The sequence below is a fragment of the Ochotona curzoniae genome, unplaced genomic scaffold, assembly GCF_017591425.1.
Source record: "Ochotona curzoniae isolate NIBS_2020 unplaced genomic scaffold, NIBS_Ocur_1.0 contig_883, whole genome shotgun sequence".
NCBI lineage: Eukaryota > Metazoa > Chordata > Mammalia > Lagomorpha > Ochotonidae > Ochotona > Ochotona curzoniae.
The window spans coordinates 42,271,556-42,284,420 of NW_024466599.1; the positions used below are offsets into that span (position 1 = coordinate 42,271,556).

General features: G+C 38.3%; 1 protein-coding gene across 2 annotated transcripts in view; it reads left to right on the forward strand.

Moving 5' to 3' along the window:
• The window catches only part of LOC121164934 (WD repeat containing planar cell polarity effector), a 263,430-nt gene that overhangs the window by 247,520 nt on the left and 3,045 nt on the right, over nucleotides 1-12,865 (forward strand). For both annotated transcript variants that reach the window (XM_040993340.1, XM_040993341.1), the window contains one exon: nucleotides 3,947-4,109. In XM_040993340.1, coding sequence (XP_040849274.1) covers nucleotides 3,947-4,109 — 163 coding nt within the window. Of the gene's footprint in view, nucleotides 1-3,946; nucleotides 4,110-12,865 lie in introns of those variants that run through there.

Consider the following 12,865-nt stretch of genomic DNA (forward strand, 5'->3'; position numbering starts at 1 on the left):
TCTTGCTGATGGCCTGGGAAAGTAGTAGAAGACAGGCCAAGGCCTTGTGTATCTACAGCCATGTGACAGAGCCAAACGAAACTTCTGGTTACTAACTTCAGATCCGTTCATCGCTGATAACTGCAACCATTTGGGGAATGAATTTACAGATGAAAAGTTTCTCTTATTTCTCCAGTTCTTTCAAGTAAAAATAAGTAAATCTACCATAAACTGTGACAGGTTATTACAAAATTTTTAAAATTTTTAGCTCGGGCCTGGCGGCGTGGCCTGGTGGCTAAAGTCCTCGCCTTGAACGTGCCAAGATCCCATATGGGCACCAGTTCTAATCCTGGAAGCTCCACTTCCCATCCAGCTCCCTGCTTGTGGCCTGGGAAAGCAGTTGAGGATGGCCCAATGCTTTGGGACCCTCCACCCGTGTGGGAGACCTGGAAGAGGTTCCTGGTTCCTGGCTTCAGATCGGCGCAGCATCGGCCATTGTGGTCACTTGGGGAGTGAATCATTGAATGGAAGATCTTCCTCTCTGTCTCTCCTCTCTGTATATCTGACTTTGTAATGAAAATAAATTAAATCTTTTAAAAAAAAACTTTTAGCTCTATTATTTTAATTCTTTGTGGAGTAACTGGTTAAATTACATAGATCAAGAATCCAGATTAAAACTGTTTAAGTTCATCAAAATTAATAATTTTTTTAAAATCCTGTCACATAGTACATAGTTTGGATAAAGATTGAGGACATTATGCCCAGTGAACTAAAGCACTCATAAAAACAAATACAGGTGCCAGCACTGTGGTACAGTCAGCTAAGCCACTTATAAAACTGCTGGTTTGGCATTGAGGTGGGAGTGTAGCACACTAATCTTCACCTGTAGCGCCAGCAGTCCACATGGGCACCAGTTCAAGTCCTACCCATTCCATTCCAGCTCCCTGCTCTTGGGTGCTGCACCTTTGTAGGAGACCAGAAGAGGTTCCTAGGTTTGGATTGGCTCAGCTCCCGGAAGAGGCTCCTGGCTTCGGATCAGCATAGTATCGGCCCGTTGCGGCTCACTTGGGGAGTGAATCATCGGACGGAAGATCTTCCTCTCTGTCTCTCCTCTCTGTATATCCGCCTTTCCAATGAAAAAATAACAAAAATAAATCTTTAAAAAATAATAATAATAATAATAATAATAGGGCCTGGCATGGTAGCTTAGTAGCTAAAGTCCTTGTCTTGTACGTGCTGGGATCCCGTATGGGTGCTGGTTCCTATCCTGGCAGCTCCAATTCCCATCCAGCTTCCTGCTTGTGGCCTGGGAAGGCAGTCAAGGACAGCCCAAAGCTTTGGGGCCCTGCACCTGCGTGGGATACCCGGAAGAGGCTCCTGACTCCTGGCTTTGGATCAGTGCAGCTCCGGCCATTGTGGCTGCTTGGAGATGGGAAGATCCCTCTTTCTGTCCCCCTCTCAGTATATCTAACTTTGCAATAAAAACAAAATAAATCTTAAAATAAGTGTTTTAGTAAAATATGCTTGTTGAAGTCCTGGCTGCTCTACTGCTAATTTCGATTTTTTACTAGTACTCCTGATATGGCAGCAGAATACAACCAAAGTTGGTGGGCTCACATACAGGAGGTCAAGATGGAATTCCTGCTTCCTGACTTTGTGTTAGTGCAGCACTGAATATTCTTGCCATTTGAGTGAAACACTGGGTGGACGATTCTCTCATGTTCTGCCTCTCAAATAAATAAATCTTTTGAAAAGAGCATAATCACCTAAGTACTCTTTGTCATTTATATGTATATTACCATAATCACAGCTAACTAAAATGGTGGTTAACAGGGGCTACAGAGAGGAAGAAAACTGAAGCTGATGGTTTTAATGGATGTAATATCAATTGTTTAAATTTTAGTTTTTGAAGATGGAAAAGTTCTGAAATGTGTATTTTTAAATTATAAAATTTCCACATTATTATGCATGTGCATATACACAGTCACACAGTCACCCCAAGATACTTTTTGTTTTTAATAAGGTCTGTGTTTGTCATAACCAGTGTTTTTTTTTTTTAAGTTCATTATGTCTCAAAGAACTGTCTTAAAACATGTCCTGTCAAAGGTGCCAATATTTCTCTGACATTGCTATGCATTTGTGAGGGGTGAACATGTATCTGTATAGTTTAAATATTAACTGAAAGCAAATACTGAAAAATACTTTTTTCTTTTTTCAAATGAGTGCTGTTTTATTTTTTTAAGATTTGTTTCTTTTTATTGGAAAGACGGATATACAGAGAGAAAGAGAGAGAGGAAGATCTTCTGTCTAATGGTTCACTCCCCAAGTGACCGCAATGGCCAGTGCTGAGCCAATCCAAAGCCAGGAGCCAGGAGCCCCTCCAGGTCTCCCACATGGGTGCAGGGTCCCAAGGCTTTGGGCCAGTCTCGACTGCTTTCCCAGGCCACAAGCAGGGAGCTGGATGGGAAGTGGGGCTGCCGGGATTAGAACCAGTGACCATATGGGATCTCGGCGTGTGCAAGGCGAGGATTTTAACCACTACACTATCGTGCCGGGCCCAAGTGCTATATTTTAAAGAGTAGAATAATTCACTTGTTAGTGTATTTCAAGGTAACAAATTATTCCAGTGATTGGCTAATTTAAAACAAGAAAATCTGGGGGCTGGCACACTGGAATAATAGGCTAATTCTCTGACTGTGGTGCCAGCACCCCACATGGACACCAGTTTATGTGCCAGCTGCTCCACTTCTGATCCAGCTCCCTGTTTATGCTTAGAAAGCAGCAGAAGATGACACAAGTACTTTGAGCCCTGCACCCACGGGGAGACCCAGAAAGAAGCTCCGAGATCCTGGTTTTAGATAAGCTGAATTCCAGCCGCTGAGGCCATCTGAGGTGTGAACCAGAGGATGGAAGATTTCTCTCTGCCTCTCCTCTATAAATCCACCTTTCAAATAAAAATACATAAATCTTTAAAGTATCTAAATAAGGCTTTGGCAAAAAGTAATATAAATAAGAAAGATATGTTCTTGTTAAAAATATGAATGTGAAGTATTGTGATGTCAATTTGAGAGATCAGTATTGTGATATACCAAGTAAAGCTGCTTTCTGTAATGCTGGCATTCCATATGGGTGCCAGTTCATGTCCCAGCCGCTTCACTGCAATTCCAGCTTCCTGCTAATGGCTGGGGAAAGCAGGAGAAGATGGCCCAAGCCCTTGGGCTCATGCCACTAACCTGTAGACTCTAGTGAAGCTCCTGGCTCTCACTTTTAGCCTAGCCAGTGGCTTGCCTCTGCAGTCATCTGGGGACTAAACAGATGGAAGACCCCTCTTTCTCACTCTCTCCCTCTCTATGCAACTCTTTAAAAATAAATAAATCTTTATATATATATGAATGTGAGCCCGGCGTGATAGCATAGTGGCTAAAGTCCTCGCCTTGCACACACCAGGATCCCATATGGATGCCGGTTCTAATCCTGGCAGCTCCACTTCCCATCCAGCTCCCTGCTTGTGGCCTGGGAAAGCAGTCAAGACTGTCCCAAAGCCTTGGGACTCTGCACCTGCGTGGGAGAACTGGAAGAAGTTCCTGGCTCCTGGCTTTGGATTGGCTTAGCTGCGGCCATTGCGGTCACTTGGGGAGTGAACCATCAGACAGAAGATCTTCCTCTCTGTCTCTCCTCCTCTCAGTATATCTGACTTTCCAATAAAAATTTTAAATATATATATATATCTAAAAATGAATGTGAAAAGTCTGCTTCTTTGTTACCAAAATATACTCACTGAAATAAGTATAAAACTGACAGAAGTCAAAAGGGCCGAGGACTACAGGAGTGTCATCATATGCTGTACAACACATAAATTAAAAAGTTGCACTGAGATCTATGAAAGTTTTTCTGTAACCTTACTTAAGAGGTTTGATAGAAATAATATTTGCATTTGACTCATCTCTTGATAATTTTTTTTTACCAGAACTAGTGGGGCCCCTGGAAAGAGTTGACACACTAAATGAAGATTTTGTTGGCCTGTCATTAGCACCTCAAGAGGAATTCTCCTTTCCAGATCATCTGCCTCCCTTTGACTCACTTCACACGCATACTGTTCAACAAACAACACTGAATGGCTCCTCTCACAGGTATGCTATGTGGAAACTGCTCTGTATGGGAAAGTATTCAGTGATGAAAAATAAGCAATTTAAATGTTCCCTCTCCAAATGCAAGCAAACAGCTAAACAAAACATTATTTTAAAATATCAAGGGAAAAAATGTGCATTTTCTCAAGGCTAACACTTCACTGTACTTTAGTCGTACAAGAGTAGGTATAATGGTAGCAGAGATGAACATAAAAGAAGACTGTTGAGTGCACACAATGGGGCTCAGCAAGTCACATTCCATGTCAGAGTACTGGGCCGAGTCCCAGCGTTCTGATAATGTATATAATGCATCCTGTAAGACAACAACTGATGGTTGGAGTGCTTGTGCCCCTGCTCCCCACGTGAGAGAGATGAGTGGAGTGCCTGGTTCCTGACTTTTGCCTGATCCAGCTCTGGCCATCGCAGGCATGGTTACAGATCTTGGTCAGTCGGTCCCACTCTCCTCCTCTCTGCCCCCCTACAGTAGATGAAAGTAAATATTCAAGAGTATTATTGAATGAATGTTATTCTAGGAAAATGAAATTATAATAACACAAAGTATTTTTATTCTGCTGCTAAATAGTAAGCTTATGAGATTACCTTGAATGAATATTAATTTTTAGAATATATGATTTGAATGATAATTTGTATAACCACACTTATGAGCTTACTATTTTTGAAATTTAATAAATGATCATTTAAATGCCTATCCAGCTTGTTATATAGGATTAAGATAAAAAGAAATAATTAATGTGGAATTAAAGTGATTGTTTATGTTAGTACAGTATCAGTGATAACCATAAGGTTAAGTAGCATGATTAAGCCCTCAAATAAAGGGTCAGTAAGCATTTTGTATAAACATTTTGGGTTTTACAGGTCTGACTGGTTCTTTTTTCCCCAAGATTTCTCTTTGGAAGCCAGGATGATGGAAAGAGGAGCAACAGACACATAAACACACTCACATAGGATGAGTGAGAGAAGTTACCTTCCATCCTCTGGTTCACTCCCCAAATTGCCACCACAGCCAGTGCAGGGCCAGCCCAGAGGCAGGAGCCAGGAACTCCTTCCTGGTTTTATATATAGCTATCAGAGGCCCAAGGGTTTGGGTCATCTTTTGCTGTCTTTCCAGATGCATCAGCAGGAAGCTGAATCAGAAGCAAAGTCATCAAGATTGTGACTCAGAACTCTGATAGGAGATAGCAGCCTTGTTTGCATTACTGGCCCCTACAAACCCTTAGTTGCTTAATCCTGCTGTTTAGTATGTAAGTGGTCATAAATAATTCATAAATGAGAACAGCTAAGTGACAGTTGCATTCATGAAAACAGGAACTGGAACAGATTTAGTACTTTCATCTATAATTTCCATGCCTGTTCTTGAGGATCTCAACTATATGCAGCAATCATCAGACCACATTTAAAAAATCATGTGTCAGTTTTACATACAATTTATAAAACCCATTTAAAAATGTCCCACACTTCAGAAACTAATGGTAAATAAAAGAAGGGCATAGGGCTGACATGGCTAAACCGCTGCCTGCTAGCACTGGCTTCCCATATGGGCACTTGTTCAAGTCCCAGCTGCTCCACTTCTTGGTCCAGCTCTCTGATAATGGCCTAGAAAAGCATCAGAGGATGGCCCAAGGCCTTAGCCTCCTGCACTCATGTGAAAGACCCGGATGAAGCTTCTGGTTCCTGGCTTCATATTAGCATAGCTCTGGTCATCATAGCTATTATTTGGGAAGTGAACCAGTGGCTGTCAGCTAGCACTCACTCACTCCCTCTCTCCTCTCTGGCACCAAATTCTCTTAAGGCCAAAGATACACATCCCAAGAAACCCTTATTCATCTCAGTTCACACCTCTATCCTTATGAACTCCAGCAGGCTAGACCACTGTCACTTACACAAAGGACACGAAGACAAAATAATCACTCAGAGACTACATTCCTAGTCTCACCAATAACCAAAGGCAAAGCAACAAGCCAGGTGATACCCTGTATTCCAGCTAAACTCTTTTACTACAGAACTTACTCCATGAAAAAGGAGGGACAAGTACATCAGATGGGCATAATTCAACAAAAGGACACAGGAGACATGAAGAAACAGAGTAATGTGATGCCTTCAACACAACACAGTAACCCTCAAAAATTACATCCTGTACTGAAGGAAATTTAAGAAATGACAGATACAGAATCTGAAATAAAGATTATAAGGAAACTTAACAGTATGCAAGAGTATAGAGATAAAAAATAAGGAAAATCAATGAAAATTATTACTAATGAGATAGAACTCATTAAAAAGCACCAAATGGAAATTTGAGAAGAAATACTCAATTACTAAAATAAAATATGATTGAGAATAGACCAAGAATTTCTGACCTCAAGGACAAGAATATTGAAATGACCCAATCAGACAAAAATGAAAAGAATAAAATCTATATTAAATATGTAATGCCATTACATGACCAAATATTCATATTTTACATATTCCTGAGGGGGGCAGAAAAGGAAAAAGGTTCAGAAGAAACTACTATGAAGAACTAAATGCTAATAAGCTGGAAAATCTTAAGAAAATGAATTCCTATAGTCATATAACCTACCAATGTTCAATCAAGAATATATAGACAGCCTAAATTGACCTGTAACAAGCAATGTGATTGAAACAATAATGAAAAATCTTCCACTGGGCCTGACACAGTAGCCTAGTGGCTAAAGTCCTTACCTTGCATCCATTGGGATACCATATCGGTGCCAGTTCATGTCCCAGCTGCTCCCACTTCCCAACCTGTGGCCTGGAAAAGCAGTGGAGGATGGTCCAAAGCCTTTGGACCCTGCACCTGTACGGGAGACCCAGAGGAAACTCCTGGCTCCTGGCTTCAGATGGGCTCAGCGCCAGCCATTGTAGCCACTTAAGGAGTGGAACCAGCGGATGGAAGATCTTTGTGTCTCCTCCTCTCTATAAATCTGACTTTCCCATAAAAGTAAATAATAAATTTTTAAGTCTTCCATTAGGGAAAAGTCCAGAACCTGATTACTTTACTACTGAATTCCATAAAACTTTCAAAAGGGAAATTACTCCAGTAGTTTTCAAACCATTCCAAAGTACTGAACAGGATGGAACTCTGCCAAACTCTTTTCATGGAGCAAGCATTATTTTCAAACTAAAACCAATGACACAAGAACTACATACCTATTTCCATACTGAACATTTATACAAAGAATCTCAGTAAGATGCAAGCTGAATCCCAAAAGATCATAAGTCATAGTCAAGTGATTTATCCTAGAAATGCAGGTGGTTTAATATTTGCAAATCAGTAAATGTCATACATCATATCAACAGAAAAAAAACATATGTTATCTTCCTAGTTACAAAGAAAGCATTTGATAAGATTCAGCACCCCCTTATGACAAAAAAATTACACAAATTAGGTATAGAAGAAAATTTCTCAAAATTATGAAGTCCATATATCACAAACCAACACCATATATCTTACTGAATGGGAAAAAGCTGAAAACATTTCCTCTCAGATCTGGAACGAGAAAAGGATGTCTACTCTACTCTTTCCATCTATCCAATAAAGTATTCAATACAAAAGTTTTAGCAATAGCAATTAGGAAGGTAAAAGAAATAAAGGGCACTTTAAAAGAGGTCAAATTACCCATGTTTGCATATGGTATGATGTTGTGCATGAAAACCTCAACACTCTACCAACAAGCTGTTCAACATGACAAACCAATTCAGTAAAAGAATCAAAAGTTTCCAGAAAAATGTTGATAATATCTAAATTATGTATGATTTTAATGTGAATCTTTTTCAGCTGCCTATTTCTTTATATTATTACTATTAAATATACTTATATAGTATTTAAATTATTATTTTTCATATTTATAAATGATAACTTAAAAATAAGGAATGGTTGTAAGAGTGAAAACTCATGTAGAGTGAGAAGAGCAGCTTACAAGGACGATCCTGGGGTTGTCATCACTGTAGCACAGTGGGGTAACCCACCAACAGGGAAACCCTCATCCCATATTTAATGCCTGGGATCCACTCTCACCTCTTCCTCTGACACAGTTTCTTGCTAAAGCACTTAGCAAGCAGAAGATGACATACCACGGAATTAAGTTCCTGTCACTCATGTGGGATGCCTGGACAGACATCCTGGCTTTCAGCTTGGGTATGGTTTGGCCCTGTTGCAGGAATTTGGATAGTGAATCACTGATTGAAAGATTCTGTTTTTCAAACAAATAAGGAAAATATTTTTTAAAAATGCTAATATTAGACTCACTTCTTCCCATAAACTGGTTATTCTATTTCAAGTAAATCAATTAGTTGTGTGAATTTTCTCATTTGCTCTTTTAGATTGTTTTTAATTGTAGAGAAAGTAATCCTTGTGCTTACATCAAATCTATATTGATATTTTCTGTCAAAAATTAATGGCAATATTGGTTAGTATATTATATATTACATCTGAATTTATAACTTAGAAACCCCAAATAAGATACTATTCTGTTAGAAGTTCTTAAATTTTGACTTGATTTCATATTTGTTTCTCAGCAACTTTCCTTAAAATTAGAAGCAAAAAAACACCTCTCTATTGAGAATCAGTGTGTGCCCAAAAACAATGTAACTGATGAAAATTTTCAGTGTTTACAAAACAAAGAATTTGTCAACAGAAAGCCTGGCAGTAGAATTACCAGGGGGAAAAATACAGCCTATAATTCATGAAGATTGGCTCAAAACAAATTGTCCCTGCCAACAGAAAATCTGACAATTATTCCGTTGTCTAATTTGGCTCAGTCTGAGTTGACCTTGTTTTTTCATCTCAGTCTTTTAATTCTTGTTAACTTGGCATGAGAGGAGAACATATGGCATATGTCTTAGTCCATTTCTGCATCTTAAACCAAAATAAATGTAGTATTCTTAGCATTCCCAGAGTGTTAAGCTCTTAAGATACCTTTCACATATATTAAATAGAACTGGTTAAGTTCATTTTATGCTAAGTATTGTATTCTTATTGCCTATAACTCACTTTATGTATCTTTCTTTTTAGATTGCTTTTATTTCCTTGAGAGGCAGAGAGGCAAGACATTGAAAGAGATCTTCCATCAGCTGGTTCACTCCCCAAATGTTGGCAATAGTCTGCATTGGACTAGGCAAATCCAGGAGTCTGGAACTCCATCCAGGTCCCTAATTTGAATGGAAGAGACCCAGGTACTTGGGCCATCATCCGCTGCTTTCCCAGGTGTATTAGCAGGGAGCTGGGTTAGAAATGAAGTGGGACTTGGCACTTGGAGATGGCATGCTGATGTTGCAGTTGTCACTTTAACCCACTGTGCAACAATACCAGGCCCTAAATACATTATTTTTCAGCTTTGGTATATAACTAAACCCGGACAATTAAAAATGCATTTCCGAAGAAATTACTCAAGCTTTAATTTATTTTAAAACATGAAATAAAACCATCAACAGCTTAGCAACTTAAAAATATTTATAGGTTTTCACTGAATCTACATCTGTGTTTTAAAAACCTGATCAATATAAAGTCATAAAGAAAGCTAAAAAGCAAAAATAATTCCGATATTATGTCTAACCTCATCTATATCCTTAATTTCTATTTATGATTCACTAAAGCTTCATGTAAAAGAAGCTAGACTGTACTATGGCTTTAACATGACCCTTGAAAAACTGTGAGGAAATGAACAACTTTACAGATTCACAGCTTTTTATGGAGTTGTTTAGAGTACTAAAATTAGAAACACAAAAATTTTCAGAGAGCCAAATCTCCAAAGTGTATGTGTGTATAAATATAACACATACACACTTTGGAGTGAAGAAGTGGTGTTTTGTCTTGAATTATGTCATTTTCTTTTTATTAAGTCAAAAAAAAAAAAACATGGACATATAATCTCATCTATAAGTCTTAATTTGTACCCTTACCTTGATAAAGTTTCATGTACAGAGGGACATTTCCCAGATATTCATTATTTAGGATCCTTTCACTATGAGTTGACATAGAACAACAACAGTCCTCATAACAAGAAAAAGTTTAATGAGTTAATTCCATTTTAAAATATATATATCCGGTGAATACTAACATTAATTCCTACATATGAAGTATTAATTCATCAGTGTCTTCACTGATTAATAGATATTTAAACACACCAAAAAGCAATGCAAAAAAAAAAAAAAAACCTCCCCCCCTCCAAAACAAACTAGTTCATGAAGTCTATCAGGAAGCATAGGAGCAATGTTTAGTTATCATGTAAAATGAGGGTTTAGAACTTAGGCCAACTAACTTTTAAAAAAGAAAAGTTCCACAGGATATTTAAATACAAAGAATGGCAAAGAGTCTATCCTCAAAGTACTGAGGAAGCCCCTGGTAAAAAAGAACCAAAGTCCTAGCCTGTTTCTAAAATGTGGCCCTCTATAACCATTAAAAATGAAATTAGAAAAACTAGTTCTGTTCACCACTTTCCAAACCAATCTTATTTACTTTTTGTCCTTCCTATGAATGTATGCAGAGTTGAAATCATATAACTTACTGTAAAATAAACTTATGTTTTTATACCTTTTTATCCAGATTGTCACCATTTACTATGATTTCCAACCCCATTTAAAATGGATTCATTTTAAGAGGATTTTTTGGTGTTAAAAATTTATCTGTTTAGGGGTCAGTGCCATAGCATACATGATCAAGCCTGCATTTGCAGCACAACATCCCATATGGGCACCAGTTTGAGTCCCAGCTACCTTATTTCCAGTTTAGCTCCCTGCTGATGTCCCTGGGAAAACAGAGGAAGAGGGTCAAAGAGGCAGTGCCTGGCTTCAGACCCAACTCCAGCCATTGTAGACATGAGGGGAGTGAACAGTCTTAATCTCCGTGTCCTCTATCTGTAACTCAGCCTTTCAAAGAATTTTTAAAATTATTTATTTAGTTTAGGAGGAGAGAGGTTGAGATCTCCCATCCCACTGGTTCACTCCCCAGATGCCAACAACAGCCAAAGCAGACCAGACACTCTGTGGTGATCTCTCTTACACAGGAAGGGAGTTCAAATGCTTGGGCCATCTTCCACTGCATCCCCAGGCACAAGTACTTCGACTCCCTTCCTGTGTGCCAGGAAGCTTGATTGGAAGTAGAATATCTAGCACTGAAACCAACACTCCTGATTGATACAGGATGGCAATGTTGCAAAAGGATTTGTATTCTGGTGTTGGTAAGATTATGCGGCTGAAAAGCTCACTGGAGTTGCTCGTATCATTGATGTGGTGTATTCAGGCTATTACAAAGTCATGGGGGAAAGGAATGCTCCCCAAAAGCCTATCTATGTAAAAGCCAAATTCTTCAACAAAGAACTGAGAATAAAGACAGAGGAGGTTAGGTGATTCCCTAAATGCTTATGTTGCTTTCCCCTGGTGTCTTAACTCTGTGATTGGAATATAGATTCTTTACCTCCCTCTACATTCCTATGTCTACACAAACCTATTTAGTATGACCCACCACACACCTGGGTTACATGGTTTAGCCCATTGTTCTAAGCTGCAAACCTGCATAACATGTCACAACACAAATGCACAAATCCACACTTTCAATTGAAGACTGCACCAGCCTTCTCTATTCAATGACAGAACCAACAAAGAGAAAATCATCTCATCCAACAACAGAATACAAACCCTTTTGCACTGCACATGAACATTCACCAAGATCAATCATATCCTGGATGTTAAACTTAAAAGTTAAATGTGCAAAGTTATATTCTCTGACCACAACGAAATTAAATTAGGAATAAATAACAGATATACAGGAAAATCTCCAAGCTCTCAGAAACTTTAAAAAATTTTGCCTTTAAATAATTCATTGGCCAAAATGCAGTCATAATGAAATCAGAAATTGTAAGTTGTGAAATAAATTATATAGGGATGAGATATTTGACAAATTTTGTTCCATTAAATGTTTACAGTAGAAAGGAATAAGTGGCTAAATCCATCATCTGAGTTCCTACTTTCAGACTGGAAAAATAACTCAAAGCAAGAAGAAAGGAAAATAAGAGATTTTAAAATCCATATATAAAACCTGATTTTAAAAAAGGAACTAGCAAAGACATTTTGAAAGAAATATTAGAAGAATAACACATAATCTTAGGACAGTTTCTAAGGCAGAAGCAGGAAAACATTTCCTGTTAAGGACCAGTAAGTAAATATTTTAGTTCAGGAAGCGTGCTTCCTATCATGCCTACTTAACTTTAATTATAGCAAGAAAACAACTACAAACAGTATGCAAATGAACAGATGTGCATTCTAATAAAACTTTATTCACAAAATATTTGACTTGTGGATTGTGGTTCCTGCCCTCCCCTGATCTAATGCTAACTAATCAAGAAAATGCTTTATTACTAGTGAAGGATTAAATAGATAAATGAATAAAAGTGAATACAGTACTCAGAGGCATGCCAACACAAACATGCCCAGCTGATTTCTGGCAGAAGTACAAAGACAAGCCAGCGAAGAAACAATGGTTTTTAAACAAATGGTGTCAAACCAAAAGGACCAGTATGAACAAAAATCAACCTGAGCCTCATATCTTACTCAAATATATCATAGGCCTAAATGCAAAATATAAAACCTTCAAAGCTTCGGGGAAAAAACATATGAGGCAATACTTGTGATCTAGGATTAGGGAAAAACTTAGCAGACCAGATACCAAAAGCATGAGTCATTTTTTATATTGATAAACTGAATTTATCAACTTTTGTTCTTTTTTT